At 42.9% G+C, this 13146-nt stretch overlaps 1 protein-coding gene across 8 annotated transcripts in view; it reads right to left on the bottom strand.

Annotated features, from left to right (window-relative positions):
- Positions 1–368: 368 nt before the first annotated feature.
- Positions 369–13146, bottom strand: part of RCBTB2 (RCC1 and BTB domain containing protein 2) — a 49759-nt gene continuing 36981 nt past the window's right edge. For all 8 annotated transcript variants that reach the window (XM_042969488.1, XM_042969293.1, XM_042969612.1 and 5 more), the window contains 5 exons: positions 10277–10467; positions 9643–9769; positions 7883–8022; positions 4319–4449; positions 369–1621 (listed from right to left, as the gene is read on the bottom strand). In XM_042969488.1, coding sequence (XP_042825422.1) covers positions 1481–1621; positions 4319–4449; positions 7883–8022; positions 9643–9769; positions 10277–10467 — 730 coding nt within the window. In that variant the 3' untranslated portion in view covers positions 369–1480. The remainder of the gene's footprint in view (positions 1622–4318; positions 4450–7882; positions 8023–9642; positions 9770–10276; positions 10468–13146) is intronic.

The raw sequence follows: 13146 nt of genomic DNA, 5'->3' as shown, positions 1-13146 counted from the left end.
GCTAACTTCAAATAACAAATAACTGAATAAGACTATATAATTCCCCAAACTGGATTCTGATTAAGAACTAGAGGTCAAGGCCACTTTGCCTCTACCAGATAAGGTCTGCAAAAACAGATAAACCAAGATAAACTAAGGATTAAAAAGTGACCTCACCAATAAAGAGTAGTCAGAGGCAATAATATGAACAGTAATTATGTTGTTTATATGCCATTTATGTTTTAGGGTGGGCTTTGCTATGATAGGTTATCTGAGTAACTGCTTCCAAAAATAAGCTTAATCAAATGGATTTGTATAAATGTAAGAGATATAAAGTTGATATAATTTTGCTGCTTATTAGGGATAAAAAAAACACAATTGTTCTATTATCTACAAATAAGCACTTTATTATCAAATAGTTCAGCATCAGAACAAGGTTTTTAATTCCAAAAGAGTTTTCTTTACATAATATCATATTGTGAAATACATACCACATTGTGAAACCCATGTTAGAGGAATCTGACATTACATCCTACATCCCGTTCCAGTTTTTCTTTTGCAGTTGGGTAACTTGTTTTGACCGAAAAAGTATAAATTTATCTCATTCTTCTTAATGCTGTCCATGAAATGTAAGTATGAGTTCCTTTTCAGCTAGTACTTTATAATTATTCTGTGCCAGGTTAAGAGAACTGTTTTATAGTGACATAAAACTCCACTACAAGAAAAACACATAATCATTTTTACATACACAGGCAAATCTCTCAACACAAAAAGAAAAGACATTATGCAATTATGTAAGGCAGATGAGCCCAGAAATAACATTCATTCAAAGACAGTACTTCATATTCAGTAATCCCGTATGAGAAATTAATGACTCAGAGTAAATAGAAAATTAAAATTAGCCCTTGGGACTTCGACAATTAAATTGTCAAGGCTGTTTGTGAATTCTAATTAACGCTCTAAGTTAGCCACTACTACTTAGAACCAGGTACCAGAAGAATATGAACCTCAATAGTGATGGGCTGTCTCAAATTTGTTTTTGTGCAATTTGTTATACCTTCATCCGGTATTCCACAAATAAAGCTGTTTTCAGGGCATACGTAAGATTTGTAATAAATGAATTGAGTGCCTATGTATGCAAGGCACCGTTCTGGATGCTGACAATGTACTGTCCAGCTTTCTATGTGATACCAGCCTGTTAAGAACAGAAATTTGGCCAGGATAGCATATACTTAGACCAATGTACCAAAAATGCCCAACTTAAGGGACGTGAAAGAGGAAATGGTAAATAAGACATTTTAATTTCTTTTCCCTTGACCTCAGTCACATCTGATCAGAGCACGGAATGCCTTGTACAGTAAACTTCAGACTTCAGCACAGGGCAGACTGACCACCACCTTCTTTTGACAGAATGTAAGTATTCAGCCAATTAAGGAAAAGTCATTCTCTGGCTTTTGCAGGGAAAATGGAAATACCAAAAATTCTTTCTTGCAGATGAGGATCAATTTTTAAAGGCTCCAACTCTGCTAGCTTTGCTGATAAAGTTCTTCAGAAGATCATGGTCCATTTCTGCAAAGCCTGAAGTTTGTGTTACTACAGTCAAATGATTTATGCAAAACCTGAAGCAGAATTCTTCTAAATCCTAGGAACAAAAACAAAAAATGCTTTAATAAATTTGTATATCCCAATGCAATGCAACACAGCATGAAAATTCCCAAGACACATAGGAAGGGACAAGCATTTGAAAGCCAATAGGAAGAATTGTTGGTACAGCAATACCTAAAGAATAGTTATAAAACTGTACAGCTAATGTGAATCCATGCTTGTAAACATTTAAATAACAGAGTAAAATATTCAAGTTCCTCCATACCAGCCAGTGCAAAGAATCAGATTTTTAATTCTCAGAAATAGGCACTACGTACCTTTCTCTAGTGACAGTATTTGTATTGTTCATTCCACTGTCAGTATTTGTTAAAATACTCCCCTTTTATATTCCCCTAGGAGCTGAAATGTTTCTAGATGAAAAGAGTTTCTACTATATGTTAGGTACTACCCTAAGGCATTAGGTCTATGATTGTGAGCAAAACAAAGCCCCTGCCTTTCCTCAAGGAGCTTACTTTCTAGGAAACAGAAGGCTGGAAAGTAACCATACAAATAATTGACATAAATATGGAATCTGAAAAAGTCTTGAAAATGAAGCCCAGTCCTGGCAGAAACACTGTGTGCCCACGGCCTCATCACTGGAGATTAGGCACCAGCCTCCAGTATTATCACCATGACTTGCACAAACTAGCGAAGAGTTTGGCCTAGCCATGAAGTGTTCTGCATGTTGTAAGTGCCCAATATATTATAATGTTAATGAAAGACATTCACTATGCTTTTAATATCAATGTTTCAAGGTGGGTAAGATTTTTTTTAAATGTTAAGGGGAAAAAAAAAATCTAGTGTTTAGAGAAATATACATCATGTAACAGGAAAAAAACAGAAGCAGCTGTATGAAAATGTTAAAGTTCTCTGGTTTGATGAGTCATCTCCTTCCTCATACTTTTTTGTATCTTCCAAATTTTCTTTAATAAGCAGAAAAGAAGTTACAAACTTTTTTTTGCCCACCACTAAAATGTTCCTGTTTTTTGACCAGAGAGGATATCCTTATAACAAAAGGAAATCGACTCCAAGAAGAATGGGCTGCTTCCTAAAGATTTAGCTCTAAGACAGGTTTTCTTTCCTTTCTTTATTGTCAAAACAATACACAGTCACTGTAGAAAGTTCAGAAAAAAACAAGCAAAGATAGGAAATAAAAATCATCCATAATTCCACCAAAGATGACCTTTGAGTATATTTTTCAGTCTCTTTTTTTCTATGTAGATAATGAATGTCAGTCTTTTTAAAAACGGCTTTAAAAAAATTTTTTTTTAATTGATGCTTTTAAAAATGTTCATTTTTCATGAAATATGGCCTTTTGTAGCAACATGGATGGAACTGGAGAGTGTGATGCTAAGTGAAATAAGCCATACAGAGAAAGACAGATATCATATGGTTTCACTCTTATGTGGATCCTGAGAAACATAACAGAAACCCATGGGGGAGGGGAAGGAAAAAAAAAAAAAAAAAAGAGGTTAGATTGGGAGAGAGCCAAAGCATTAGAGACTGTTAAAAACTGAGAACAAACTGAGGGTTGATGGGGGGTGGGAGGGAGGGCAGGGTGGGTGATGGGTATTGAGGAGGGCACCTTTTGGGATGAGCACTGGGTGTTGTATGGAAACCAATTTGACAGTAAATTTCATATATTAAAAAAAAAAAAAAAAAATCCATTTAGATGTAAAAAAAAAAAAAAATGTTCATTTTTCAATTAATGTATTTTGAGTTGCTGCATAGTTTCATAGTATAAACATTCTACAGTTTAAAGAAACCTCTACTGTTCATGTTGTCTTTTTCTAAATTTCAAAATTATAAGCAGTCTTGCAGTACAATTAGCCTTTGAAGCTAAATCTGTCTGAATCCACGAGTACTTCCTTAGGACAAATTCCTACAAGTGGATTCCTTAAAGAAGTACACCTTTAAAGCTTTCAATACATTTGGTACCAAGTGCCCCCACAATGACTGCCCCAATGCACACCCTTAGCAGCTGTTCAGGAGAACACATAATATTCTGAGCCTGCATTATCTCTAAGAATATACTCCCCAGTTTCACAAGTGAAAAATTATACCTTAGTTTCATTTATATTTTTCATTTATTCATAAATCCATTTTGTTCTTTGGTCCATTTTCCATCAAACTGCTAATATTTTCTTTTTGTTTTCTAAGAACTATATGTTAACTATGGTAAATGTGCTTCACCATATGCTGCAAATATTTTCCCCACTGTATCAACTTTTTAATTTTCTTGGTGGTAATTTCTGATGTCTAGATATGTTTTTCTTTCTGAAATCAGACCTATCAATCCTTTCCTTTAAAAAAAAATTTTTTTTTTAATCTTTACTTACTTTTGAGAGAGAGACAGCATGTGAGCAGGGGAGGAGCAGAGAGAGGGGGACACAGAATCCGAAGCAGGCTCTGAGCTGTCAGCACAGAGCTTGACACGGGGCTCGAACTCACAAACTACGAGATCATGACCTGAGCCGAAGTCAGACGCTCAACTGACTGAGCCACCCAGGTGCCCCTGTCAAGCCTTTCCTTTATTTAGGGCTTCTTCCTTGGAGCTCCACCCTAACATTATACAAATGGTCACTTTTTCTGGTACTTTTAGTTGGTTTACTTGTTTTAGTTTATTTTAGTTTATGAACTAAACACCTACCATTCTTTCCACAAGGTCAGCTAGTTGAAAGGGTGCTTTTCTTACCTGAGCATCATACTTCACAGCAGCTGAAAGCAGGGCAATGGCATTCTCCTCACAGATTCCTTGCTTGATAGTTTGTTGGCAGAGCTTTTTCAAACGATTTTCTCTATAAAAGGTAGCCAAATCCAGCAATCCTGGCAGGAAGAGATGTTTATTAGGGGGAGTGATTAGAAGCATCCCCATTAAACTCACTCAACCCTTCAAGCAATGATTGTTGATGTGGGAACTGAGCAAATACAATACACAAACAAGTAGCTGTGGAAAAGCAGACACACCGTGAAAATGCCTTTCATATTTCTCCTGTAAAGGCCGACCCCGCACTGTCACTTATTCTCCTGGGTCATTTCCATCAGCACATGGACACGTGTCCGTCTCTCATCAGTCTCCCCCATTTCTCTGTAAACCTGGGGAACATCCTCTCTGTTTGCTGTCTCCATTTTCTCCCTTCCCCTTCTCCCGCTAAGCCATTCCAGCAGAATCCCATCCCCTCCACTCCCGGATGTCACGAATGCTTCCATGGAGCCAAATCCAAGGGGCTGTTGTCTGGTTTGTCCTACTCAACATTTACACAGAATTTGACGTGGTTGGTGATGCTTCTCTTCTTGAAACTCTGTGTTACTTATGTTTTTCTTCTCCGTAATCCTCTTCAGTCTCTTGGCTCGGCCGTTCTTCCTAACTTCCAAATGTTTTGAGTGCCCCAGGGTTCAATCCTCAGATTCTAATTTCACTTATTTCCCTAAGTGACTTCCAGCACCAACCCTGCCCCTCAGTTTAAAATACCACCTGTAAATATTGATGAGTGCCGTTATATTATCTGTCAACTACTTTCACATAATTCACGACGGAGTGATTAACACATGTAAGTTAAGGATATGGCTATCTAAATCTCCATCAGGGGATTTGTTAATTAGCATACAGAATGCTAGAAACACTTTGTGAAAATACTTATGAAAGGAGCTGTGTCTGGATACAAGGCTTGGCTAGAAACACTGTGCGAGGCCTCCTGCCCTGGCATGAACAGGATGAGGCATCCCGAGACCAGTACGCCCCACGCTCAGAGAGGTACACTCACTAGCTCTACCTCCAGTCTGGGTTGTCATCTGATCAAAAGGTTAGCTGAATCCTCTGCCAGAAAATCATCACATCTACATCAAGCTAACCTGCAAAGTGCTTCCCAGGGGCCTAAGAGACAAAGAGGTGGGATTTCATCAATCTTAAAACATCAACCGTTTTTGCATCCATCTGCCACTGCGTCTTGCGTATGTAGGAGGGCCGGGTGCAAACTTGTTTTCATCGTAACCTGACCAATACTATCAAAATTACAGTGGCAAGGCCCATGGCCCAGTGAAGGATACTGAAATCTTCTGAAATCTTGAGACCTGTGATGGCTCATTTGTTTTCGGTCAGTTCTTGGCAACCCCAAATTCCTATCTCTAGTCCACACTCCAAACTGCAGAATCACATAAATGTGTTCTCCTGAGCTGCCCTCAGAGAAGATCCTGCCCTGAGCCCCTGCTCAAAACAGCCCAGATCTGCACCTCCTCCAGGCACAGTCCTCACCACAGTGGCCAAGAGCCAGGCATCCACTCCTAAACCACACTTTGGTTACCGGGGACTCTGGAATTCCCTACCTAGTTGGCCCTGAGGCCACTTATGTGGACATTTGCTCCCTTCCCGACCATGCCACCAATGTGCAGATGCCCAGCCCCGGCGGTGGCCTAGGTGAATGGAGCTTGGCCATGCAGGCTGGCGTGCCCACACATCCCTTGTGATGCAGGGTGTAGCTGGCAGTGGGTATAGAAAGATGGTAGGCCTGCCCTTCCAGTGCAGATGTCTAGTAAGCAACTCAAAACTCCTTTGCCTTCTCACACTCAAGGGCAAAACCTGTTGCTCTCCATCTTCCTCATCGTCTTGAATGCTACTTCCACGAACCCACCGACTCAGCCAAACAGCTTAGAGCAGTCGTGACTTCTGTTTTCCGCACACCCCAACGTGCCATCAGCCCCATTTTTAAAATACATCCAGAATAGGATCTGTTTCAACACCTCTGCCGCTGTGCCACCCTAATCCAGGGTATCGTCATCACCTTATACCTGAACCGTCATAATTACTATCTTTTAAAACACATCACTCCTGTCATGGAAGCTGTGCCTCAGCCCCACCAGCACACAGACCTGTTCTCCCTTTCTTCCTCTACCACTTCCCCCAGCCTCTCATGTAGCACTTCCAGGACCCTTCCTTAAGAGACACTAGGATTTTCCCTTTGCCCCTTCGTCATCGTCCCTTCCTCCATCTTGCCAGTAATGCAAACGCGGTCCTGGACTATGAGCACAGGGGCCACACGCAGGGATGCCCTGCACTGTCTCCTTTAAACCACAGTTTTTAAAATGTTGTTGTTAAAGCAAATCCTAAATAACACAAGCCTCACGCTCAAAACCTTCCAAGGCTTTCCACCACACCAAGATTAAAACTCAAGCTCTTCACCGTGGCCCCCAAGGGTAGTCATGCTCTTGCCCACATCCCGTTGCCTGACCTAATTCTTACCGCACTGAGTCTCACTTCACTCCACCTGCCCTGGCCTTCCTCTTCCTCCACAAATCTGTGCCTGTCTCAGACCTCTGCACTCACTGTTTCCCAGAAGGCTCTTCCCTCGGGCATCTGCGTGGCTGTTCCCTCTTGCTTCCCCCCGCTCTCTGCTCCCTGTACTTCCTCACGGAGGCCTTCCATATTTGCTTGTTTAGGGCTGGTCTCCCTCATCTGAACACAAGCCCCCAGGGGCAAGGCCCTGGTCCGTCTCCTGCACAGACACTGAGAGGAGCTGTGGCACATGCTGGGCATAGGCACTAAATCATTTGTGGAAGAAAGGGAGGAAAACTGTACAACTCCAGAAATCAGATTTTTGTTTACCTGACGAAAATTAAATGCTGATCTGCTAAAAACCGATACTGGATTTATACATGTAAAAGGAATATTTAATTTAAAAATCTGAAGGCTGAGCTGTTTCTTTAGTTCCTTACAGAATTCCTTAATTCTCTTTGCCACCAGCTAACAATATTGCCAACAGCTGTGAACTGAAATGTAGTATGTCTGTTACTCTGTGCCCGTTTGATCTATGTGGCTTTTTTTTTTTTTTTTTTTTACTGTCCGTACCCCTGAGGCGCAGTGAACGCCCCACACTACCTTCAGGACAGAAGGCCCCAGAAGTCCCACAGCGTTCTGTCCCAAAGCCGTCTAGAGGGCAATTCCCGGTTATGGAGACCACAGGGCTTATTACTACTACGTGCATTTCATCTTCTTTCTAACGTAGACATCTCAGGGGCGGCAGATGTGGCTGCCGAACAGTCATGCGCATTCCTTACATACGGCAGTTACGGAAGAATGGCACCCGCTCCACAGTCTGACGGTTTGAGATCCACCAAGTCACCCTCTGTATGAAGCAGTAACCAGGGAAAAGAGTGTGGGTTGGACACAGAGAGAACTGTGTGTGCGATCGCCCTCACGGCCACTTCCACCCTGCGCGTTACTCAGCATCGTGCCCGTCTCTTGGGAGAGCGTGGTGGCAATTACCTACTGCCTCCTCGGGGGAAAGGCTGATGCTGTCTGTATACAGGTATTCCAGGAAGGCTCGGTAAACAGGATACGAAAACTCACTCATTTCTACGATATCATCCTCGTTGTCTTCCAATGAAGAACGAAAATGCTCACACCTGAATGAAGGAAGAAAGAGCATGTGAGGTCCTAGCTTCTGGGCGAGAGCAGACGACCCTCCTGAGGGACACATCCTTGTGGGGCTTCAAGGGGAACTGACAAGGAGAAAGGAAACACGGCGTGGCACAGGATTCTCCTCACACTGCACACCTCTGTGTCCCCATCCTGGTCCCTCGCTTCCTCTGCTGGCTGGAAGTGTAGTGACCACCACTTACTGGACGAGGCTGCAGATGGAAACCGGATGTAGCGGAGCTGACTCCGAGATGTCATTTCCGCACCCCGTGCGCAGCGCGGCATTTATGGAAATTGGGTGGGTTTCTTTTCATAAACTGAGTCATTTTGTTTCTTTACCTCCTGCTATGGGTTGAATTGTGCCCCTCCACCCAAAATTCATATGCTGGTGCCCTAACCTTAGAATATAACAATAATTGGAGAAAGGATCTTTACAGAGGTGATCAAGTTAAAATGAGGTCATCAGGGTGGACATTAATCCAAGATGACGGGTGTCCTTATAAAAATGGGGAATTTGGATGCAGACATGCACACAGGGAGAACCCCACGTAAAGACTGGAGTGGTCAATCATGCCCCAAGCTAAGGAATGCCGAAGATTGCCAGCAAGCCACCAGAAGCTGGGAGAGAGGCATGAATTCTCCCTTGGGAGGAACGCATCCCGCCAATACCTTGATCTTGGACTTCTGCCTCCAGAGCTGTTGTTGAAGCCACTCAGTGTATGGCACTTTGTTACAGCTGCCCTAGCAAACTAATGCCCCTGTCTCTTTTATGAAGGTTTAGGGGCTATAGTAGGAGTGAAGGAATGTTGGACAGCACAACCAAAGAGGCGTACTTGAGACTAAAATGCCATACTGAGTTTGTGATTCATTGTAGCAGGATTTAAATATCTGTTACACAACAATATGATGGTTTTTAAAATCATTATGCTAAGAGAAGGAAGCCAGGCACAAAAGAATACAGACTATATGATTCCATTAACATAAATTTCTAGAAAATGCTAACGAATCTATAGTGACTGAAAGAAAATCAGTGCTTGCCCCAGGGCTGATGCATGAGGGACCTTTGAGGGATGACAGGAATGTTCTATGTCTTGATATAGGGCCGTGGTTTCACAGCATAAATATATGTCAAAGCTCCTCAAACTGCACACTTCAAATGGATGCAGCTCGTTGCTCAAAAATGATGCCTCAATAAATCTGAATTTTAAAATCTCGGTGTTAATTTTACCCCAGACCTTGCTGCCTTGCAAAAGCCTTACCTTCTCTTTTTCCCAAGCATCTAAAAGTTCACTGTCCCACAACTGACAAGGAAAGCGACGAAGCTCGGGTCCTGGGCAGGAAGCCCAGGTGGCAGCCAGCCGCTCTGACGCCGGGCTGGACAGACCACCCGCAAAGTGTCTAAGGAAGCCCGTAGCCGTTTACTCTCTCCCCCACAGGCCCCGGTGGTTCTCGTTTCCTGTGTCCTGTGTTTCCCCGGCTGCACTGCACGCTCGCAAGGGTGAAATCAGCCTTACGTTATTTTCATAACTACTGAAGTGCCTCCTCTAGTTCTGTGAACACTTAGAAAATCATGTTTATCTCAAGTCTCAACGTAAATGACTCCTTACCTAATTTTGAGAAGGACTTTATGTGCATAAATGTACTTTCCGTCCACCAGGAATTTCAGGTCTGCTGTACTGGGGTTGTCAAATTCCCTCTTGAGCGATTCTGCCACTGTCAGGTGGTCATCAGGTTCTACAGAGGAACACCAATGTTTCAGGCTTAAGGACAGACACAGTAGAAATGCAGGCCAGAATACAACATCGCTCTTGTGACACTCAGGAAAATACCCGAAATAAATGGCTGAGTGGTGCTTTCTTTCCCCTAAATACAGATTTTCACGTCTCTGTAATCATTAAGGGTAAGAGCCTCACACACATCTCCTTGTAAACCTGACAGAACAACTAAAAAGTCCCAAACCGCCCCCTCAATGAAATTTTTGAATGTTTGAGTAAATAGACTAGCTAAAAATAAAAGAGAATAGTTTTTCAGGAACACTAAAAAGCAGTCAAATGAAATAGCTTTTAATTTAGTATGTGATCCTGGTTTCTGATACTTTCAAGAAAAATTAATCCATCAAATCAGTTTCCTTTCACAGGAGCCCATTAGCGAGAAAATATATGATTCTGCACCTAAAAAGTCCTTTTACTATCACCGGGGTTGTCTTGCTAGTTTTCACCCAAATGGGCAGAGACCACTCACCCACGGACAGGAGGCGCCAAGAGACAGCAGGAGTGGCGAAGCAGGCGAACACGTCGTCGGTGCAGGAGAAGTGCGTGAGGTGAGGCAGGATCACGGACTGGCCCCGGCACTGGCCCCACATGTACACGTGCCCGCCCTGGGTCTTGGCAGCCGAAGTGTGGGCCGAGTGGCAGGCCGCAATCTCTATAATTCTAGGTTCACAAATAAATGCCAAGTGAACGTGGCAAACAGGAGAAGAAACAAGTTGATTTCTCCTTCCCTTAACTTTAACGGATTTAAAAAACAAAACGAGACTTAATCTAGATTTTCAGGCACGAAACAGTTATTTAGGTTTAAGCTATCCTTCAATGGCACAACTCATAAAGATCTACCTGTTACTACTTCCAGCCCGTAGGCCTACAAAAATATATACTGTCCCGTGGTGAAATGCAAAAACAATCCAAGGGTAAAGGCCAAAACAAACAAAACAGTGATAAAGACTTGGGCTACTTAACCCAGGTCTTGATCCAGTATCAAGAAATATTTTCATTAAAACTTTACCGATTTTAGTGTTAGATGCAGCATGCTGTGGGCCACCCCAATTCACACTGCAAACAGTAAGGTCAGTAGTTCTAACTCACAGGACTCTATCTTTGAGAGCCCAAGAGAGCAGTTTTCTGTTAAGTTCACAATTGCCAGGGAGGTAGTTCTCAGAATACTTCCTAATAGCCCTGTTTTTGTTGATTTAGAAATAATTAACTTTCTCTAAGAATAAGCCACTGTACAGATTCACAAAAGAGAGTAAACTATTTTACCCAAAGTGAGGTTGCCATCTTGATTTTGCCCACAGCAGGCAGTGGCACCAAGATCCTCAGTGACTTAGGCTCAGAGCTTCAGAGTCATCTTTGACTTCTCCCTCCTCACTTTTTTCAGAATATCCAATTGACAAATAACATAGATTCTCTCTTTGTTAATTTCTCCCATCTGCCACTAGGCCAGGCACAGCCCATATCTGACTCCAAAGCAACAGCCTCCGTGGTCTCCATGCCTTAAGACTCTCTTTTCCGATCCAAATCACACAAGGCTGGCAGGTTAACAATCCTCTGAAAACAGCATCCTCGTCGGTACTCTCAAACCTTCCGTGGCTTCCCACAAGATAAAATCCAGATGTGTGACATCAAGACCTTCCATAATTTGTCTTGCGCCTGTATCCAATCCTCTTTCAAATCACATTTACCTACATACCCTATGTTCCAACAAACAGATGTACTCACTGCCCCTCAACATTTTTCCTCACAAAGTCCTTGTGCAGGAATGCTCTTTCCTTTCTCTCTGCCTTAGAAATCCTGCCCATCTTCCAAGGCTCAGCTCAAATGGCCCCAGAGGAAGAGGTCTCTTGCTCACGTGCACTCTTGCCATTCATCCCATCCACACCACTCCAGCCTGGCCCTTAACTTCTCAGGGAGGTATGTCTCACCTACTCTGCTAGATTACAAGTTCCTGGCAGGCTAAATCACTGGCTTATTTCTCTCTCCCCAAGTGTCTTTCTCTCCCCAGTAAGGTGTCTGATTAAGCACAATTTTTAGGTTATTTTATTGACTAACTGGGAAGGACAGAACAACACAGAGCGACTGAGGGATGGGAAGACCCCATTGACAGCCTAGCAATTGGAGGGTGGAGACATCCCTCCACTGCCTGTTTTAATCGGTCGTTTCCCAGGCAAGGAGGGAAGATGGTCATCATGCAAGCTGAACACTGCCGTGGTGGCTTGCCTCAGAAGGCTGAGGTGTACTGTTTTCATGTGCGGTCCCAATCATTTCGGGGATTCATTCAAGGGCAGCTCTTAGCTCTTGAAGATGGGAGTACTACACAAGAAGCTATGCTGTACCACGGTGGAGAGCCTGGATGCTGGGGTCAAACACACCGAGGGCCACATCCTAGCTCTACCACTGGGCTGTGTGACGGTGTAAATGTTCCCAAGCCTCTGTTCCATCACATTGCAAGCCAGTACATACAAATTAAATGATAAAATGTTAAACACCAAGCACAGAGTCTGGTGTACAAAGTGTAGCCAGCAGTAGAGGCTTAACAGGTTTACTACTTCTTGGCATTTTAAGTGACAAAGCCTCCCTCACACAGAGACTATATTTCCAATGATCAATTCAGACAGTGAGACCTTCCCTATTTGCATGGTCAAGTCAGTGAATGGGCCCAAACCTCTAATATGTGCTTTTTACAAAAGAATCTTCCTTGCCCACACAGGGAATATTGCCAATCCTATTTGGCTTCTCAATAAGCATATCCTTCTCAATAAAGAAAAGGCAAGGAAATGGAATAAATGCGTTTGTTCAAAGAAAAGGCATCTGTTCAAAGAAAAGGCCACCCACCCTCGCACATTACACCAAATGTGAGGGCAGCAACACACTTCATTTTACATGGCTTGGTGCGAGGGGCAGGGCACAGGGCTGAGGGCCAGACAGCAGCCTATGGAGGCCAAGGTACTTAAACACTTATCATCTATTTTATCATCTTAAAAAAAAAAGTGAGGAGAGCAGAATCCAGGTAGCAATCCTTTCACAGCCTTGTGAGTAAATGAAATCAGCTACGGCAGAGTGCACACTCAAAACCAGTTTCTTCTGGTGACTGAAGTGTTTACCAGTGGCTGCAGGAACTCTGGGAAACCACTTAAAATCACAGATAGCCTCTCTCTTCCCTGATGATGTTCTATGAAAAATGTAACTGATGGGAACATAACAGTGTCCTTCTGGGCTCAACTACCCAACATCAGAAAACCAAAATAATTTAATTCCTGCATTCACTTCTGAAATATCTTTACTAGCCTCCGTGGAAAGGAAGTAGCCTTTGCCTTCACAGGAGAAGGGAACACTGCT

Source organism: Panthera tigris, chromosome A1 (genome assembly GCF_018350195.1).
Source record: "Panthera tigris isolate Pti1 chromosome A1, P.tigris_Pti1_mat1.1, whole genome shotgun sequence".
In the NCBI taxonomy this organism is placed as follows: Eukaryota; Metazoa; Chordata; class Mammalia; order Carnivora; family Felidae; genus Panthera; species Panthera tigris.
This window is presented reverse-complemented; position numbering and strand designations above follow the sequence as displayed.